At 35.7% G+C, this 19,321-nt stretch overlaps 1 protein-coding gene across 1 annotated transcript in view; it reads left to right on the forward strand.

The window, feature by feature from the left end:
* LOC124166819 (von Willebrand factor A domain-containing protein 8) overlaps positions 1 to 19,321 on the forward strand; it is a 120,985-nt gene that overhangs the window by 93,247 nt on the left and 8,417 nt on the right. The window contains exons 18-31 of the mRNA XM_046544513.1: positions 19 to 170; positions 454 to 565; positions 4,738 to 4,876; positions 5,721 to 5,926; positions 6,998 to 7,177; positions 7,546 to 7,688; positions 8,144 to 8,498; positions 10,268 to 10,407; positions 11,265 to 11,449; positions 12,949 to 13,148; positions 13,747 to 13,902; positions 15,668 to 15,776; positions 16,421 to 16,541; positions 18,424 to 18,613. Coding sequence (XP_046400469.1) covers positions 19 to 170; positions 454 to 565; positions 4,738 to 4,876; positions 5,721 to 5,926; positions 6,998 to 7,177; positions 7,546 to 7,688; positions 8,144 to 8,498; positions 10,268 to 10,407; positions 11,265 to 11,449; positions 12,949 to 13,148; positions 13,747 to 13,902; positions 15,668 to 15,776; positions 16,421 to 16,541; positions 18,424 to 18,613 — 2,388 coding nt within the window. The remainder of the gene's footprint in view (positions 1 to 18; positions 171 to 453; positions 566 to 4,737; positions 4,877 to 5,720; positions 5,927 to 6,997; positions 7,178 to 7,545; positions 7,689 to 8,143; positions 8,499 to 10,267; positions 10,408 to 11,264; positions 11,450 to 12,948; positions 13,149 to 13,746; positions 13,903 to 15,667; positions 15,777 to 16,420; positions 16,542 to 18,423; positions 18,614 to 19,321) is intronic.

Genomic DNA, 19,321 nt, shown 5'->3' on the forward strand with positions numbered 1-19,321 from the left:
TTTAAATTTTCATTGCAGAAATTTCCAGAGGAACCCCTTGGTAACGTGGTGAGGAATGTTTTCGACTTTGACTCCTACAACAAGGAATCAAAAGAATTGTTGGTGAAGACTTTGCACAAGCATGGAATTCCAGTTGGGGCAAAACCATCCAGTATTTACCTTGGCAAAGAGTAAGAAATTTGTTCAAGATAGGCTACTCTTTCATTCCTTAAATCGTAGTTTATCTCTGCTCGAGCGAAGTGTCAATCATCGAAACTAATTTTGTATTGTTGTTGGAAGTTGTTATCTTATTTTTAAAATAAATTTATTTTGTTAAAATGAAATGCATTATTATTGATTAGAATTAAACTTGTGATTCAAGTAATGCATGTGTTGTATCATGATTTTGTTTAGTGGTTACCTACCACTGATTTTGGGCAGGATTTTTATAAAATTTTTCTGCATCTCCCATAGGCTACCGCTGCCAAAAGTGCAGCTTGCGGGAAAGTGGATGGCCCATGTAGGTCCCAGATCTCCCCTGAAAACCCATGACCTTATGCTGCAAGAGAATTTTTTCAAGCTAAAGGTAGATCAATGATTTTACAATATCAATCATTGAGGTGTTTAACTGAAGGCATCATTATATCATTTAATTTCAAGATAAATTCTAACAATCCAGAGTTCATTCCTGGACTGGCTTTCTAAACTAGGATTTCAGTTATGAATTTCTTATTTTTGGCGATATCACCTTATCTACCTAAAGTCTCCTTAAATGATTTGGTATTCAATCAAATAAGTTTCTACCGACTAAAATTTATCATTTTAATCTAAATGAAAACATATATAGAAACTTTAAAATGTTGATTTATAATATGGAACAATGCCTCAATGATAAAAATACAATAAATGTACATATTGGCCATTTGATAATTCTGCATGAAGACTCATGTGTAGAGATCAATTTTGAATTACGTATTTTCATTTAATTTGTCTATCTACTTATGATTGAGTAGACTAAGATTTTCACCACAGTCTTGCAAATTTCCATCAGGCTCAGAGTTGCATATGGATGAATTTTTACTTCAGTGCATGACTGTTGGAGACCAAACCTGACATGCTAAACCTTTTCCTCCTCTCTTGCAAAAAAGCCATAACTATGCTGAAGTTTATTGGAACTGTAAATAGTTTAAATCTAATGTTGTTCTCTTCAAAATGGAAATTATGAGAATAAAAACTTAGCTGTGCCACATTAAAAAACTTTTACATAACCAGGGTTTCGTCAACAGTTAACATCTTAAGTTACATTTATAAGGCCTCCGTCTATTTTTTTTAGTCGAGGAAAGTCAGACGTGGGAGGAAAAAGAAGACGGTAGGAGTTGTGGAATGAGAGTTTTGACCCTGGGGGAGAATACCCTTGAGACTATGTATGATGTTGCTGATGTGTGGTCGGGGTGGGAGAGGTGGGTGCAATGGGTGATGGGGAACTTCTTCCTTTACTTTGTAGGTACTTCCTGGTGTGCTGCTTAACTCTGACTTTGCATCACTATTTAAATGGTGCTAGACCTTTCAACTGTACCTGATGATGTCAATCCTCACCAATTCCCTGGTCTTGCGATGACATTTTTTTATGGGGAACAACAAAGTACTTTGGCTCATTAGAGATTTCCATTGTGTTGCAATTCAAAATAAGTCTATTCCCTTTCATTCTATTTAAAAATCCTATTCTCTTCCTTCCTCTCCCTTGTTTACCCAACATTCTGCCCTCTAACACCGTTTTCAGCATTCCCTCCCTGCTCAGTACTCTCTCCATCCATACCTTCTATCTCTGCTGCCTCTCCTCACCTACCACGTCCAGCACTTCGTCATTTCTCCACTTCTCTGTCCACCTCACCTGCTCCATTCTTCTCCAGACCCACATCTGGAATGCCTCCAGTCTTCTCTTGATCTCCCTCCTAAATGTCCATGTTTCCTCACTGTAAAGTGCTATACCCCTGATCAGACTCCTCTCTAACTTTTTCATTTCATCTCTTATATGATTTCTGGTTACCATTTTTTTAAACTTACCCCAAGGTGCCGACTGTACTAAATTGAATTTCTTCCTCAAGGGCTACTTAAGGCCTATTTACTCTACCTCCCATCCATTAACAATCATTCATCCCCATGTCTCCTTCATCAAATATCCTTCTCCTCTCTATCATGGTTAGGGAGACTGTAAAATTGCATCAAGCCTTAACCCTTTTAAGTGATGTGTTATAAGACAAATAACAAGAACTTAATTATTTTTAAGTATTATATTATAAAAATCAATGGATTGGAGGCAATGTGAAACACGATGTGGAAGGTCATCAGTAGTATTAAAAAATAACAACTCGACAACAATAGAAATTTCATATCGGCACCAGTTTAATTAACTAACAAAAATACACAGCCTAATAGAATTGGGCGTTAGAGACCAATGGGGGCTCAAGGAAAGGAATGGAAGGAGTAGCGTGGATGGACGACTCCCTCTCCAACATACTCCAGGTCGTCCTCGTACCAGGTATGCGTCTCCAAAATTCCCCGGATTGGGGTCTCACGCTCCTTTTATATCCCACCTTTCCAGGGCCGACAGTGGGTCACTCCATTTGACTGGCAAGGTACATATTCGTAGAGTTGGCTGTGGGCCTCGCATATTCACCTCCGTTTGACCAGCAAAGCACATATATTTAGCAGTGGGCCTACCCTGCACACAGCACTCCCATCTCCCTTCGACGAGAGAGAGAGACCCCATGAAGTCATGGGCGGCTCGAATGGTCAATTCTGGTTGACTAGGTGGAAGAATAAAAAAAGGGATTGTTAGAAAGTGAAGGTTACTGAAGTGGTGACTCACGGTTCCTGAGTGTTTCTTCGTGGGCTAGATCCCTGATCATGTTGCATCCATATTCTGGAGAGTTAGGGATTGCAGAGGTCACCAGGGAAAAGGAACTGGTGCTCTAAGGTGAAAGCTTCGGGGAAGGACAAGGTTTGGTAGAAGGAGAAGAGATGTATAAGAATTTGATATAGGAAATATAGGAACAGTATTTTTTCTAATGCACAACCTTCTTCTTTAGGCTAAGGAGGGAAACAGATATTTCCCTGATGTGAGTCCTTAATTTATGTAAGGGTTTGCCCCCGAAACAGTGGTACATAGCTCCATTTTCATTTCTTCTTCACCCTTTTCTTTCTACCTCACCTTGTCCTTCTCTTAAATCTTCACCCTCAGGTACCTTTTGACAATTTTCCTCTTCATTGGTGATTAATATGATCTATGGCTCCTTGGCAAAGATCTTAAAATCCAACTGACCAGAATAAATATGTACTCAGTAGTGCCTGAGAGCCATCCACCTCATGAAGAAACTGTACAATGACTGTGATTCCTCAATCTACTACCATTCCACTCTCCTATTCCCTCTGCCACTCTTTTAACAATGCAGTCAGATTTAGCCATTACTTGTGCACCACTGATATTTTTTATATGGCTAATCTGTGAGGTCCTTAATGGAATATCTATTTTCAGAACCATGTGTTTGATATAAGAGCTTGTTTATGAGACATGAATGATAGAATAATGGCATGTATAAAAGTGATAGTATATACTCTTGCTCTTATTGTTACATCATATTAATGTGCTGTGCAGATGCCAATCTGAGGTAATGAGATAAATGGCATGCCCATATTTTTCTTGGGGGATCTCAAAATCTGTCGGATATTTTGAAAAGAAGGTGGTGGTGGGCGTGAGTTGGTGGAAGTCCTTTATTGTAGGAGTTGAAGGAATAAAAAAAGCAAAGCTTTTATTCCTCCCTTTAACCCAATTGTAATCATAATAATCAGTATACATGAATCATGCAAGTTGCCATATCCAATTGACAGACAAAAATACCTCTACCACATGACTGTGGCTCATAAATGAAAGATGAATTCCTGTTTTGTAGAGAGCTAAGGGGGATCTAGGACCCCTTCAATCCTGCTCCCAATGGGGGTACCACTGTATGAAATACCTATCTTTTGATCATTCTTCTTGTAGGGTGGTCCCATTTATTTAGGTGCAGCAATTTCAATTTGGCTAGTGGTACACTGCCTAAATGACGGTGTCAAGATTCTCACATCCTATTCCCTTCCATCCCTTTCCTTACCCCTGGAGGTATTGCTATGCTCTCATTGTGGTGGTGCCTCATTTCCCTTTTTTCTCCCTCTGTCCTCCTCCCCCCTTTCAGGGTACATGGGCTTAAAAGTCTCTGACTTTGTTCCCGGAAAGGAGAAGTTTATTCCCATGTGCCCTCTCAGTACCCAGAAACAAGCGTGTGAAATAGCATTCTGATAGTGTTAGTGGATCACATAAGCAAACGCAATTTATGTAACATAAGCCTTAACATATTGAAAGCACTCACCTATTTCCACACTTCTTCATCTCTACTGACCCAGGTTTCCAGACCATCTATTGATTTCCCGAGATTAGTGGACTTTTGTCCTCCAATATGTATTGATTTTCCCTATATTTTCGTTCATTTCTGGAATATTCAAACCTAAGAATTTAGCCTAATGAAAACTAGAAATCACTAAATGTGTCTGTGTCTTAAGAAAAGAAGAAGTAATGAGTTAACTTGTTCGCATAGTTTAGTAATTAATTGTATAGGTTTTGTAAAAATATATTTTTATCAGATTTTTTCATTAGAATAAGCATTTACTGATATGCAAGTTAAAGTGTGCTCCACTACATCATTATTTTAATTTAAATTTCAGGACCTGAAAAGTGTCACTCCACAAGTCCATCTTCTAGACAAAACAGAAGCCAGATCTGCTTTTTTCAGTGAACTGCAGTCGTATTGGACTTTGCCTATGAAAGAGTCAAACATAATTGCTGCCCTCACAGTTGATAAAGGTTGGAAGTATAATATCTATTTGAAGACTAATTAGCCTTATGCCAAGCCGAATGCTTCAAAATACTCCCTATCATTACATGCTCATAATGATTTTGCCGACCTGGTGTTGGCCAAACTTGATGCTCAGCATCACATTGGGGACTGACTACATGCTGCTTGTGAATGAAGTTTTGTATCACTTTTAAGGCATAATGATCAATGGGGCATAGTGAGAAAATATGTATTTCTTTTTGCTACAATGACCGATGCAGCCATTTTATACCATGAGCTCAAATACGAATTAACCATGTCAGACCATTCCACTCTCTTAAATGATGTTATTTGAAATATGATTTTGAAGATTATTTTGGGAAAATTTAAAAATATTTACAACAGCCTCATGTCTCAGGTCCATTGTATTCAAGTCTTGATGTATTCAATTGTGAATTTATCATTTTTATTGAAACAATGTGATACATTTATGAATTAGCTGGATATAATTGAAGTGCCAGGTCCAAGGGCGTACCCAGGATCAAAACTAGAGGGGGGCAAGCCATGGTCGTTCAAGTTATAATACAGTAAAGTTTAAGAAACCAAAATTTCAAGAAAATTTTAACAGCTTTAAATGACATATTTTATACTAATGTCAATACTTTCTTTGTATTTAAAGAACATTTTTTCAAAAATTTCATTTTGAATTAATTTTACTTTTGCTTTTAGGGGAGGCAGCTGTGCCCCTCTCTGCCCCCCCCTGGGTACTCCCATGGTCAGGTCTTCTTGAAATAGAAGGCTTTAATAATGTTGCATCCAGTCTTCATGTTGGACTAATAATGTGCACATTGCTTATTGGTTTATATTTTTCAGATACAACCAATAATCAAATGAAGGATACCATTCATGTCCTGCTTGCTAATCCTGTGTCTTTAATGTCCATGGTGCCCTCTGGTGATTCAATTTCTGAACTTCCCCTTCAAAGATACTTCTCTGTACCACGTGGTGTTTATCCCAGATTCACTATGTCACCATTGGGAAAGGACCTCAAAGGATGCCTAGCAGTGCATGAAGAACATGTAAGGCATCACTCCGGTTTAAATTAAATGTAACTCACAATATCTTGGCTGTGGCTCACCTGTCCTGTAAATAACTGCAGATGTAGGATGTGTTGCCTAGCTACAGGAGCTGCATGCTGGAACAAATATGTATCATCTGAATATTTACAAGCATGCATGATGTCCTTCAATTTTTATTTTACCTTGTGTTATGCTTGTCGTTGGAGAACTTCATATCATTGTTTCATGTCTGTCAGAATTAGTAACTTAAAAAAGTGACTGAAACTTGGCATAGACCTTGGACTCACCAGAATACAGTTGCATAATTGGATAATCAGCTGTAGGAAAGCATATTTATGCTAAGAATTGTGTAGATAAGATTAAATGGGTTGGTGGTGAGGTGTGCTCTGCTATCCTATGAGTGCATAGATTTTCATCTCACTGCTTATCCAGTATACAATAAATGATTTTGATACAGCAATAATTCCAAACTTTGTTGTTACCATTTGTCGGAAGTTAGAAGTAATTGCATAATGGCTGCCTTTCTTATACAATTGCCATATGCTCCACTGTGTGTCAGAATTTTTGCATCTAAAATCTCCCTAGCTTGATTTGGCTACTGGAAGAGGGTCATAAAAATAAAAACCAAAACACTATTTAACAAAACACTTTATGTTATGTCACAAATACCAAGCACTGAATACTTTATGAAAGAGGTTACAGTATATCTAAATTTCTAGCAGCATTCACATAAAAATGCAGCGCCTTAAAAAGTGAGACAAATTGATTGATAGCAACACCACCAAGTTATTTAACATCTATGGAAAAATGAAGTTATTCATTGAATTTTAGTAATATGAAAATAAAGTCACTTAGTAGCGAATGTACTAATTTTTTCTACAAATGTGTTAATAGTTTTCATGCAAGTTTTTGCATAACTATGGATACATGCCTAATTAGTAACTCGCCAATTCAACATATGTAATTAGTAATTACATATGTTGAATTGGCAAGTTGATTCTTTTATTATTGACTATTTTATGCATGGCATATCACTCATAACGCTAATTTTATATGTATAAACTATTTCAGTCAAACACCTTATTGATTGTTGATCCCCCTGTTGGGGTGGTGAAGAAAGTACCTTTACCAACAAATGCTTCGTTGTTTGAAGATGCCAAAGGATTAGCCAAGTCATTCCTTGGTAGTTCCTTATACAAAGACAGGGAGAGATGGAGTTTCCAGGCTGGCATGATGGATCAAAATTGGGGGGTAAGTTTTGCCGTTTTCCGGTGTTGTTACAATTTTTACTGTTACCATTTAAAGTTTGACTGCATGTATTTTCCAAAAAATTCTGTTACTTAAAGTAGATTCATTTAGTAACCAGGCATATTAATTCAAGTACCTTGTCTATTGTTGAAAACATCTTCCATCTAACTGCAGTCATACTTTCCTCAACTCAGCATTCAACCCTCCTCTCTGATTTAACTTCTCTAACTTTAAAGTCTACCTATGCTACCTCACTTATAGTTTTCTTTTTGATGTGTGTTCATGATGAAAGGCAATTTGTGTTAATATAGAAAATTTTGCACGAGTTTTTGGAAACTTTTCATCTCTTAAATTTGCTCTTTTTTCCTCAGGTTCTATATAGGGTTGGTGGAAACCACATTGAAATGATAAACATTGAGAGTTTAAGCTCTTATTCTTTTACTGTTCCTTTTGAATTATCCTCCATTCATCTAGTTGGCCCACATTCTTGGCTTGTGGAGGCAACAGATGGCACGTAAGTTAAAAAAAAATCATGCCGTTTGGAATTATATGTAGTCTTTTCTCATGATGTCAATGATTTTTCCCAATGGATTGATACCACGGGTCTGAATGAATGACCTGATTCTCTTAGAACATGGCCTTGTCTTCTAATGATGATGGTTTTAACTTTTTTGTGATAAGATTTGAGGTTTCTAGGTCTTAAAAAGTCCAACAAGCCTCGGTCATCTTATTTGTTTTTGCCAAAAGATGTAGGTTTAGTAGCTCTATGATCCCATAAAAAAACTGGTATTATTTATATGCATAAAAATGTCTCAATTCTGGCCAATGAAAGCAGTGACTTTTTTTGTTCATTCCATCTCCAGTTTTAGAAAATAATGCTTATGTTGTAGTTCTTGTCATCATTCCCTAAAACGTAAGCTTATTTACTGTGTAGTTACCCCTGATTTAATTGTTTTGTTTTTTCTCCAGGAAATATACTCTTGAAAGGAAAAATGATAATGTGCCGTGTGCAAATCATCTAATTTATCTGGATGAAACCAAGTCAAAAGATGACCTTAGCATGGGACCAATCAACCAATGTGAATCACAGCCAATGGATAAGTTTGTGCTCAGCTCTGCCCTTGGAAATCAGATAGATTCTCCAAACCGCCTTCTGTCCACTGACAATACATATGCTGCCATAGTGGTGGGATTTCCTGAGTTAAAACATAGTGAAAATGATGTATATTTGTGGCCTAAGCCTACAGTAGAAACTTTTGAGCAACAACAAAGTAATCGCACTCCAGTTCAAAACTTGTCAGTATTACTCAAGGATTGTGGCCAGGTAAGGGAGCATGTAGTCTTGATTATCAAATTATCAAAAAATCCAATTCCCAAAGACCAATTATCAAAAAATAATAATAAACAGTCTTGATTCATTATAATTTTTTGATAATAGGGTGGTTTCCTATTATTTTTTTACTGCCTAAATCGAAAGATTATTACTCCTGGAGTACGTATTTCACGCTTTTAGATTTTTAAATGTCGATATCTATTTTTCGCGATTAAATGAAAAGTGAAAATTTTCAAGGGCGCGAAAACGCGATGGCTAAGTATGAATGCCGGGAAAAACTCAGCGTGACGTCGTTCTGCCTCCCGCTGCCGCAAGTGAGGTGACCTTGGGGCGAGGGTCTGAGCACTGATACGACGCAGGATGCTAGCAGGTAGCAGAGTACCATGCTAGCTGCTAGCGCATGGCTTAAATAAGGATTATTAATACCTTATCAAAGGAGGAAAACTTTCCGACCTTAGCCAGTTTTAATAGGTGATTATTAAGACATGTTTCACTGAGCTTTGTGCCTCATGCATGCATTGGTAACCTCAGACGATGTAAAACTCCTATCCACTCGTATAGAAATTAGGTCCCTGTGACATCACGTGGAATGGCATCGCATGGGCACCAATCTGGCCTTTTTCAAATGAGGATAAAATTGACCCTTGCCATTCGTCTAAACCGGTATTTCTAAAACCAAATAATTTGTATATTACGAATACACTAATGGTGGGTAACGAATCGCAATCAATGCCTTTCGTTGTCTTTGATGAAGGAAACTACCCTATTGGTCAATGTTTTGAAATACATACAAAAGGCTACAATGAGTAATCACTATTGGCTTAAGTAATAATAATAATTATTATTTTTTCCTTATCTTGATCTCGTTTAATACATGTTAAAATAGTTCTTGGAGTGTAGGTCGATGAATGTTATGCAAAAAAAGTTTTAGCCAGCGTTTTTGTTCATTTTAAACCATCCTCAGGGCTATGAAAGAAAACATAGGAACAATATAAAATACAAAGGTATACATACAATATTTTACATAAAAACAATACAATATAGTTTTACATAAATGCAATATTTTTTTAATGTAAAATATTGTATATATTTGTTATCTTTGTATTTTATATTGTTCTTACATTTTCTTTCATAGCCCTGAGGAACGTTCAAAATAAACAGAAAGGTTGGCTAAAACTTTTTTTGCATAACATTCATCGACCTACACTCCAAGAACTATTTTAACATATATTGGCTCAAAAAAATAACTTTGGTCTTGAAGTTCATTCACACCAAAAAGTGAATATTTTGAGGTACTTATAATAATCACGTTGAAATAAATCGTGTATGCATCATCTAATGGAAATAATTACGATTTAGTTCCTGTTAGGCTTTTGCATGCATCAAAATTTTATGATGAACCCTTCTTAATTTTATACCTTTTTTTTTCCTTGTTTTGTTCAGCAGACTGAGTGATGCTTTTAACCAAGTCTGCGGCCTTGGTGAAACAAACTCTGTGCATATTTGATAAATTCCTTTGAGCATTTCAAGAATCAATAATTTTCCTAGTACATTTTTAGTGTCAGTTTGCTTTGTTTGTGATACATTATGTATCAAATGTTCACGAAGTGATGGTGGTACGTAAACGGATAGGTTATCCGAAGATCATTTGGAAAGGGCTAACTGCTGTGCTTTGATGCAGGTAGGGAGGGCAAGTTGAAGAAAGAAGGGGCTAGCTTATCTTCTTCCCTCTCTCATTTTCCTATAATTTTGTCTTCCAGATTGTCCGTTGCTTGCCTGGATGGAAAGCTCCCAAAGAAGCTCTGCCAGAGAATGATGAAAACAAGAGGTCAGGCATTGCAGCATTTTTGGAGGTTACAGATGTCATGTCTCATAAACTGCGTTACATTCCTATTCCTGAGTAAGTACATTTTAAACATTTAATAGTTCCTAATCTAGTCTGTTTAGTATATTTTAAATAGTATTAATGTATGAACTTAATGTATGAACTTAATGTATGAACCTGTAAATTCCAAGGTATATTTTTTGGGTTCTTTAATCAATGAGATTTTGCTGTGCATAGGAATGAATATATTACAACCATGGCAACCAATCATTGACTGTTTTTTTAAAGAATTTAAATACATAACCAAAAATATTTCTTAATCAATAACTTGTCCAGTGAATACTGACTTATTGTGATTAATTAAGAAAAGATAACTGTGAAACCTTAGGTGGCCTGCAATAGATGAATATATATTTAGCAAAATAGAATGCTTAAGGGATTTTTATGATTGTGGATTAGGTTGCCCTTATTTTCCAAGTTAAATAATGTTTAGCTCTCATTCCCAAATTAATTAGAATGCCTGTAAAACTTGCTATAGCAAATTGAAATGGAGATCGGAACACTACCACCGATGCCAAACTACTACCACTATGAGGCTGTAATAGATAGTTAATATCAAGCTAGTAATAATATTTTAGTCAAAAGTACATCATTATATTTTATTGTCATGAAAACAGCTAAAAATTATTTATCAACTCTGACCCATATTAAAGTCAAAAAATCTCAAATCAATCCCAATTTTCTTATGTATGTGATTCCCATTTAAATTTGCTGTTTAGTTCATCGTGGGCTAATGACATGCCATTGAGATCAAATTTATATTTCAGTTCATATGACACAATGGATAAAATTGAGTGGGTGAGACCAATGATTTTTGTGAAAAACTTATTTTTCCCTCAGAAGTATTTATTCATTTTTCTCTTTGGCTGCAGGCCTGCAAATGTTTCACCATACCTGGCTTTCCTTTATGGATCAACTGATACATCTGTGCTAGTGGCTGGTACTAGCGGTAATGGAGTTGTCTCATTGGATGCGGGAGGATCCATTCGTCTTTGGGAAACTGGCCTTTCCAATCTTGAACTCTCACTCAAAGCTTGGAGGAAAAATATTGGTTCTGGTAAAGAATATGGCAGTGGGTATTTAGAATATATTTCAAGGGTTGGGGGTTAAGATCAATGTAAAATTAGGTTAAATCATTTTAAATAAGGACACACCAGAGCACTGCATGTAGCAAGTGACTTTGTATGCCGTCACACGCATGGTGTAAATATATGCCAAGGGTGAGATTTGTTAGCCTGGAATCTTAACATAGTAAAATGATTTTTTTCATGGCAAATTATACCCTTGGTCAATAGTGTGATTAGGAATATGCTTTGGGGGATGGCAGGGCCTGGGGGTGCAACCCCCCCTAGGTAACAGGGGTCTGAGGAAAATTTTTGAAAAATAACACACCTGCATATAAATCTTCTATATTATTTCTACTGTATTGATACCTTTTTCTCAACTTATACGCAACCAAACTCTACAAATGAGGTACCAAAATGCACAGAATTTATCAGAGAACATGCAACGGCATATCTTACTTCCTAAATATTGCTATTGTTTCCTAAAATTGGTTTTTAAATAAATAAAAATAATAAAATTAAAAAAAAACTGTAAATATTCCTGACGTTAACGGCGCACAAACTGATACATTTGTTCATTTGCAACAATATCTCGCATTCTTTAAATAACTTTTATCAAAATGCGGCTGATTCCACATTCAAGTCTCCTGTTGATACGTAAGAATGAGTCATCATGTGCGTTTAACAGAGGATAGTGTAATTACTTCCTATATTGTGTTGAAAGAGGTCCTCTGACCTCAATTTGTACATAAACATTCCAATTAAATTTCTACATAAGACCCTGCCTTTTTTTTTTCTACATTTTAAAATTAAAAATGCGCCTATCCCTCTGTGGACCTGCATTGAAAAGAGCGGGGGAAGCCCCCTGGGAGCGGGTGCAGCACGCTCGTTTTATATAATTTTGGCACTTAAAATTTTTAAAAAGCAGATACATTTATTATATTTCAAAACTAGACAATAATTTTAAATAATTTTTAAATTTCTCTGAAGCTTTGGGAGGGATCTATCCCCCTCATCCCCCCATAGTTAAGACACTGCCCTTTGTGTAAGGAGACCCCATATTATTTTATCCTTAAAATAAATAGATGTGAGTAATATGAATGAGCATTGTGAATTCTTGTTACGTACTTTATTTTCTACATTTTTTGGGAGGCTTAGAGCAGTCGGGGATCTGTAGTCATTTGCTCCAATTTTATAGTAGATATCATTTGACTGAGGATGAGTAGGATTCGAAAACTTAGCCAAATATATTTATTTGTCAGAGCTATAAATTTAAGTTTTCTTGGATATTAAACTATTACTTATTCCACTTCTTGTAAAAGATGTGGTATAATTTAAAATAAGAAGTGGTTAATTTTTTGTGTTTTAAAAGAAGTGGTAGTTTAATATCCAAGAAAACTTATAATGGAATACCACAAAGTTAATAATGAGTTAGTGAATTTTGTTCAGAGCTGTAAAGTTGAGTTTATTTTGTATTTTTATTACATTTTAGGCCAAAGCAACCTCCAGATGACCATTGATTCTCATAGTGGGAAGGACGTTTCTTCGCCAAAGTTTGGCAAAGTTGATCCTACTGGAGCACCCCATGTTGGAGGGAATACTTGGGCTGGTGGCACTGGAGGTAGAGACACAGCTGGTCTCGGAGGCAAGGGTGGGCCATACAGATTGGATGCTGGGCATGATGTGCATCAGGTAATACCAGGAATGAGGCAACAAGGCCATAAAATTTAGTCTGGAACAATGTTGAATCATCTATCAATTGATGGGTGCAAAGTTATGTACACCAAGGACGAAATCCACCATAAAAAATATTTGTTTTAGCTGGGATTTGAACCGAAGTCTCCTGATACCGATACATATGCTTGGTGGTGTAGCTGGTAGCATACCTGATCAAAAATCGGGGTATCCGGGCTCAAATCCTAGCCAAGATATTTTTTCAAGGTGGATGTCATAGTTGTTGTGTACAAACAGTATTCCTTTGGCTTTCTGGCCTCATGATTTGATCAATTTGTCATAGTAATCAAGGAACCTGGATGGAAATTTACCTTGGTCAATAGTGCTTGGTATTAAGTGCCCTATTGCAGTTAATGTGCCTTTGACCACCGTTTACGTGGCAGAATTTAACTTTACTGCAGAAGTGATTGTGATAAGTGACTACATTCTGTGTACATCCTGACTTCAAATGTCAGGCATCTTAATTATGGGGACCTTGTTTTTTTTTATTTTGACAATTTTTTTAATATTTGTGATATGTTGAATTTTTTTTTCATTAAATTTTTTTTAAAATTAGCTTTCAGATGAGGAAAAGGCTCAAGTGCCAGAGCATGTTCGAAGGGCAGCTAGGGAGATGGCACAAAAGGCATTCAAGGAACGTCTCAAGGAGATAAAGATGAGTGAATATGATGGCAAGCTCTATGAGCAGTTTTCTTCAGGTGTCAGTAAGCAGGTAAGCTGCCGCTTTCATTGTCAACTTGTAATTATTAGTGCAACAGCAAGGACTCCATCTACAAAGTTTTGGACGATCTTGGATCTAAGGCCATAGAAACGTTTTGGTGTGCATGTCCAAATAGTAAAAATTCTTACATCACCATTGATACAACCTGAACATGTTTCCAATGGTAAAACAAGATTGTGATGGAATTGTCAAACCAAACAATGTTGTTGCCATGTTGACAAATATCTCATGTGACTTGCTGTTATGTTGCATTGGATTGAAAAAACCTAGCCGTTAGAAGCAATTCGTCAATGTAATCTTACTATAATATTGATACTCATAGGCGGCTTTAGGGGTGGAACAGGGGTACGTGCCTCACCCCAAGGTGCTAAAAAAATATGCAAATAGTTTTATTCGGTAATCATTATATTAGTTATGTTTTTATCACGGAGCCTCAATCATTTAATTTCTTATAAATAAATTTCAAATAAATAAATTTCATATTAAAATAAAGAGAATATTTTGTACAATACATAAATTTAGTATTTTGTTTTTAATCTCAAATATGATATGATCGTTTACCAGTCAGACCCTTGGGCACCACCCCAGAGAAAATACTGGATCCACCCCTGTTGATATTTATTGCAATTATATACCTTAGTGCTCATTGTCAATCCTATCATTGACCTTGACATACAGTGGAACCTCGTTAAAGCGAGTACGGGCTATAGCGACACCCCTGCTATTACGAGAGATAGCCGATGCACCGTCAATTGACCCTATAATAAGCGTGTTAAAAAATTCGTTTTTACGAGACCCTTTCGGTGTTGGCTCTCGCCATAGCGAGGGTTTCACGGCCGGAAGACTTTCATCAAGACTCCTTAACCTCTGTAATTGCTAGCGATCTGTTAGAAATGAAGTTAATGGAGTGCTCAGTCTCAAATTTATGTGGTAAACTGTCGTTCGATAAACATAATGATTGACGAAACAATGCTTTGCATGATTTTCATTCAGTGTGGCGCTTATAAATTGTTTGAATAGTTAGTCATTATTTGAGTAAGGAAATTTAGTGATGCAAAAAAACATCGCCTTTCGTCTGGATTTATGCTTACGTTTATCGGATAGATGTTTATCTGTCGCCGCACCACTCCTGTTCCTGTATATCTGTTCGCAACATGTATATTGGCTATTATTTGCTCCACCTCCGGTAAAGCGACAATTCGCTATAGCGAGTGTTTATTAGTGCACCGTGGGGTGTTTAGTTATATCGAGGTTGCACTGTATCTTGTATTAACCCAGGTAAATCTTAACTACAACTTCCATTCACCTTGATATATTGAATGTGCCTTGATGTACTCAACATTCAATCTCAGTGTGCAACAGACCTCTTTGTAACTGATATGTATGCATTGAAAATTACTGATGGAAGAATTGTATCGTTAATATCTACCTCTGATAGTTTGATATGTCTCTAGATTTAATGTTCTGAATTCTATTCACCTTTGTGAAGCTTCTATCTGGGACTTAACTGGTAAAATCATCCTTCATGTCTGTGCCAATTTTCTTTTTCTGTTAAATGCATATTTTGACATAGAATTTGTATTTACTGGTAAATTATTCCTCCTCCACTACCTTTAAGGTATCATATCAAACACTAATTGGGTAAATAATAGTGGTACAGGGAAGAAATAAATGTTTTTCACCAAATAGGTCATAGATTCATCAAAAGTTTTGTATCAAAATAAAAATTTCATTGATTTCATAACATTTGTTTCAGGTCAAATCCCTACGGGTAATCCTTAGCAACTTGCAGGCCAAGTCTAAGGAAAGACAATGGGTGAGACATCAGACAACTGGAGAAATGGACGACACTAAACTCATTGAAGGTTTGCATTAAGTTTTGTCATCCGGAAATTTTATTTACCACCTATTTTTTTTGTGGTTGACATAAATCTGCTTCAGTTGTAAGTTAGTCCATAATGCTGATGACTCCACGAGAACAGCATTAAGAATAATGTCTACATACTTTCAAATGTTCGTGAGATTGGCTTTTCCTTTTATGACTCTGTTTCATGACAAAATTTTCATTGTACATATTCTAATTTGAAATTAATTGTCAATTCATTATTTAATTTAAGTTTGCAATAAAGCATTAACAATAATATAACCTTCAATATGCATGTCATAAAAACCTAAAGAACTGCGGTGCTCGTCATGTGCGAAATTTTGGTGTAGGTAATCGTGGATGATAGTTACATTAGGATATAGGGGCCAAATTGAAGTAGAGTGACTGGCAAAGTGTTCAACAGTTTTTATTTTTTTTGCCGTTTGTATTTAAAATTGGTGGAAAATTCAGTATTTGATACGAATTTGAATATTTGAGGTAATTGGGAATAAGATTAGGTATTCATATTCAATATTCAAATTTGAGAAAAATGCCATTCCACCCAACTTTACTCATAGTTATTTTTTTTATATTGGGTAATATTTTGATATCCTATTAAGAGAATGATTGATTTTCTTGTTATAGGCCTGACTGGAGAAAAAACAATTTATCGGAGACGTGCTGAAAAGGAACCAGAGATGGGGGCACCACAACAAAAACCTAAACGACTGAAAATTGTTGTTGATGTTTCAGGAAGCATGTATAGGTTTGTTTTAATTTTTATGGTAAATACAGGGTGGAGAAAAATTTTGTAACTAAAATTTAACAATGGATTGTTGATGCCAGTATATACCAAAATTACTAATGATGTTTTGGTCAAAAACGGACCATTTTTAAACTGCAGAAACTTTGAGCCCAATGTCTGTAAAAAAAAAGCAAGATATCCGATTTTGAGGAGCTCTAGCATCTAAACGAAGCAATCAATTTAAATGCCTCGAAAAGCACATGAAAAAGAATTTATTTTTACGATGTATCATGTATTTAAAAAAATCATCGGCTCAATAGTATTATGTGTACTTCATTTTTTCTCAAAAAAGTACCCCTTTTTTTGCGAGTAAAATCAAGTTGCCCAACTTTGAGCTCTTGGCATTCCCGTAGTTTTCGTTCCTATAAATTGCAATTTTGATATAAAGAAGCCACATCTATTATTAGCAGTTAGTCGAAAACAAATTGTTTATACCACTAAAATTAACGGAGTTGTTGTGAACAACGCAAACCTCTGCTAACTTCGAATTGACAACAGTGCAATGCAGTTTGGCATAGGGGAACTCATACTTTGGGCATAATGTGAACAAAGAATCATTGGATTGGTGTGAAGTCAGGAACTGCTCAGCATTTCGCCCGTTCCTTCTTCCCATGGACAGCAATTTTTTTCGGCTCCGGCTGCATCGCAAGCCCATATAAGTTCATCACAATTGTGTAACTCACAATTGTGATGCAGTGTTGCAGAATAACCACACTCCTCAGGGCCTTGTGTAGGTTTATCAACTGACGAACAAGGTCTCAAGGAAGGCATCTTGTTCGTTTATCGAAGATTTATTGTATTCGGTAAGATATCAAACCTCGATTGCGTCATGCCACATTCTTCTTTTGAGAGAATGAAATAGATGTGCTTGTTTTTTGTATATTTAAGCATAATTTAATTGCGGCATTGTACACTTGACTCTGAAGCTATTACGCATTGCGACTAAAAGTACAGAGACCAGAAATTTTGGCAAACTATTTTTTTTTCGATGATTCCTAAAAGAAACGTTCATTCAAGCGTTATTACGAATCTTTGGTTTTTCGGTCCCGTGAACTTCTTAATAACAAGAGTCTTCTGTTGTATCTTGTTATCCTGACTTAAGTTAGCAACCTGAATCCAATTCTAGAAATGTGCAAATTTTATTCTTTGGGTACAAAAGAGAATAAATTAAAGACTTATTTTCAGACTAATTAAAAATTAGTGATAAATTTTGCTGTAGGAGTTTTTTGAGGACTTTCCTCTTTCAGTGTTGAAAAATCTCAAGATTTGTATCTGTGCAATTTACATCCCAGCAGTACATCATTTTATTCTCTCACCTTATGTCTGTTTTTCAAAATAGGAATTTTTTGTTTTAAATTCTGACTTTCTATTAACCTTCATTTATAACTGACCATCCATGAGATAGGACCATAGTGAAGATTTTCCTGATTAATATTTGAAAAAAATGTTGTTTTGTCAAATGTTATGTTTTGTTAAATGAATTAGTCTGCATAGTTGCAGTACTCTCTTTAGATTTGATGTCAATGTAATTTATGTTGCTATTTTTTCCTTGAGTTAAATACCCTTCTTACAGACCTTAGCTGACTGTTATCTAATTGGGGTTTAAATAAGTGTGATCTGATAGACTCCGTTGGCAGGAACAACTGCTCATCTACTCCATTATTCTGTTCTAGTTGGTAGCACAATACAAAAAAATGGCATCGTGTGTGTGTGGCAAATATGTACAAATTGTTCATGATGACACACATTATTTGCTCACAGTGTTATGAATATGACAATGTTACTTATAGATAAAATATTATCATAATTCAAGGAGTGATTGATTTAATTTTTTACTCTCTAGGTTCAACAGCTATGATGCCAGGTTGGATAGGATTATGGAAGCATCAATACTGGTGATGGAGGCTTTTGAAGGCTATGAAAGTAAATTCAAGTATGACATTGTGGGACACTCTGGTGAAAGCTATGACTTGACATTCGTAGACCATAAAAACCCACCCAGGAATAATAAAGAGCGGTTGGATGTAATTAAGGTAGGTATTCAATGTCATGTAATTTCTCTATGTAAAATAGCTGGATAATTTTTAGGTAGGATATTATTCATTGGCTTAGCCTGTGAAATGGGATATAAGGGTAGTAATCTCTCCTAAAGACAGAAAACAATTGCAATGCAATTTCCACCATTCAAATTCTGATACATAAATTCAAATTTATTTGTGGTAGGGAGAATGATGGTAAGTTTTCAGGTATGCACTGTTATTGTGTAAAGTGGTATTTAATACAATAACTTTATGTACATATAAGAGGCATTGGTGTAAAGCCTGTCAAATTGGTTATTTTGCATGCATTTTTTTACAAATACTGTTTGCCTACTCCTCCTAAATGATCAGCTTTCCCTGAATATGTGGTTGTCATTGTAGGCCTCTAATCCCTACCAAAAGAAGTTTTGCCAATTTGTCTCTGGCTTTATACCAAAGATTTTTCAGGATTTCATTTCATTTAAATGATTTTAATGCAGAGAAATTGTATAACTTATTTTTTTAAATTATGCATATTAGTGTAAATGCTTTTGAATACTGTCAGGTGTTGTAAGATTCTCTTCTCACTGAAAATGTTTATAGCTTATATTTGATTTAACATGTTGCTGAAAGGTATTCTTATATCTAATGAAATTTTGAAGTCAAATAGTCTTAGTGAATGCTGAATAGAACATACTTGGTCAGTAATTAGTTTAATACTCA

This window comes from Ischnura elegans, chromosome 10, assembly GCF_921293095.1.
Source record: "Ischnura elegans chromosome 10, ioIscEleg1.1, whole genome shotgun sequence".
In the NCBI taxonomy this organism is placed as follows: domain Eukaryota; kingdom Metazoa; phylum Arthropoda; class Insecta; order Odonata; family Coenagrionidae; genus Ischnura; species Ischnura elegans.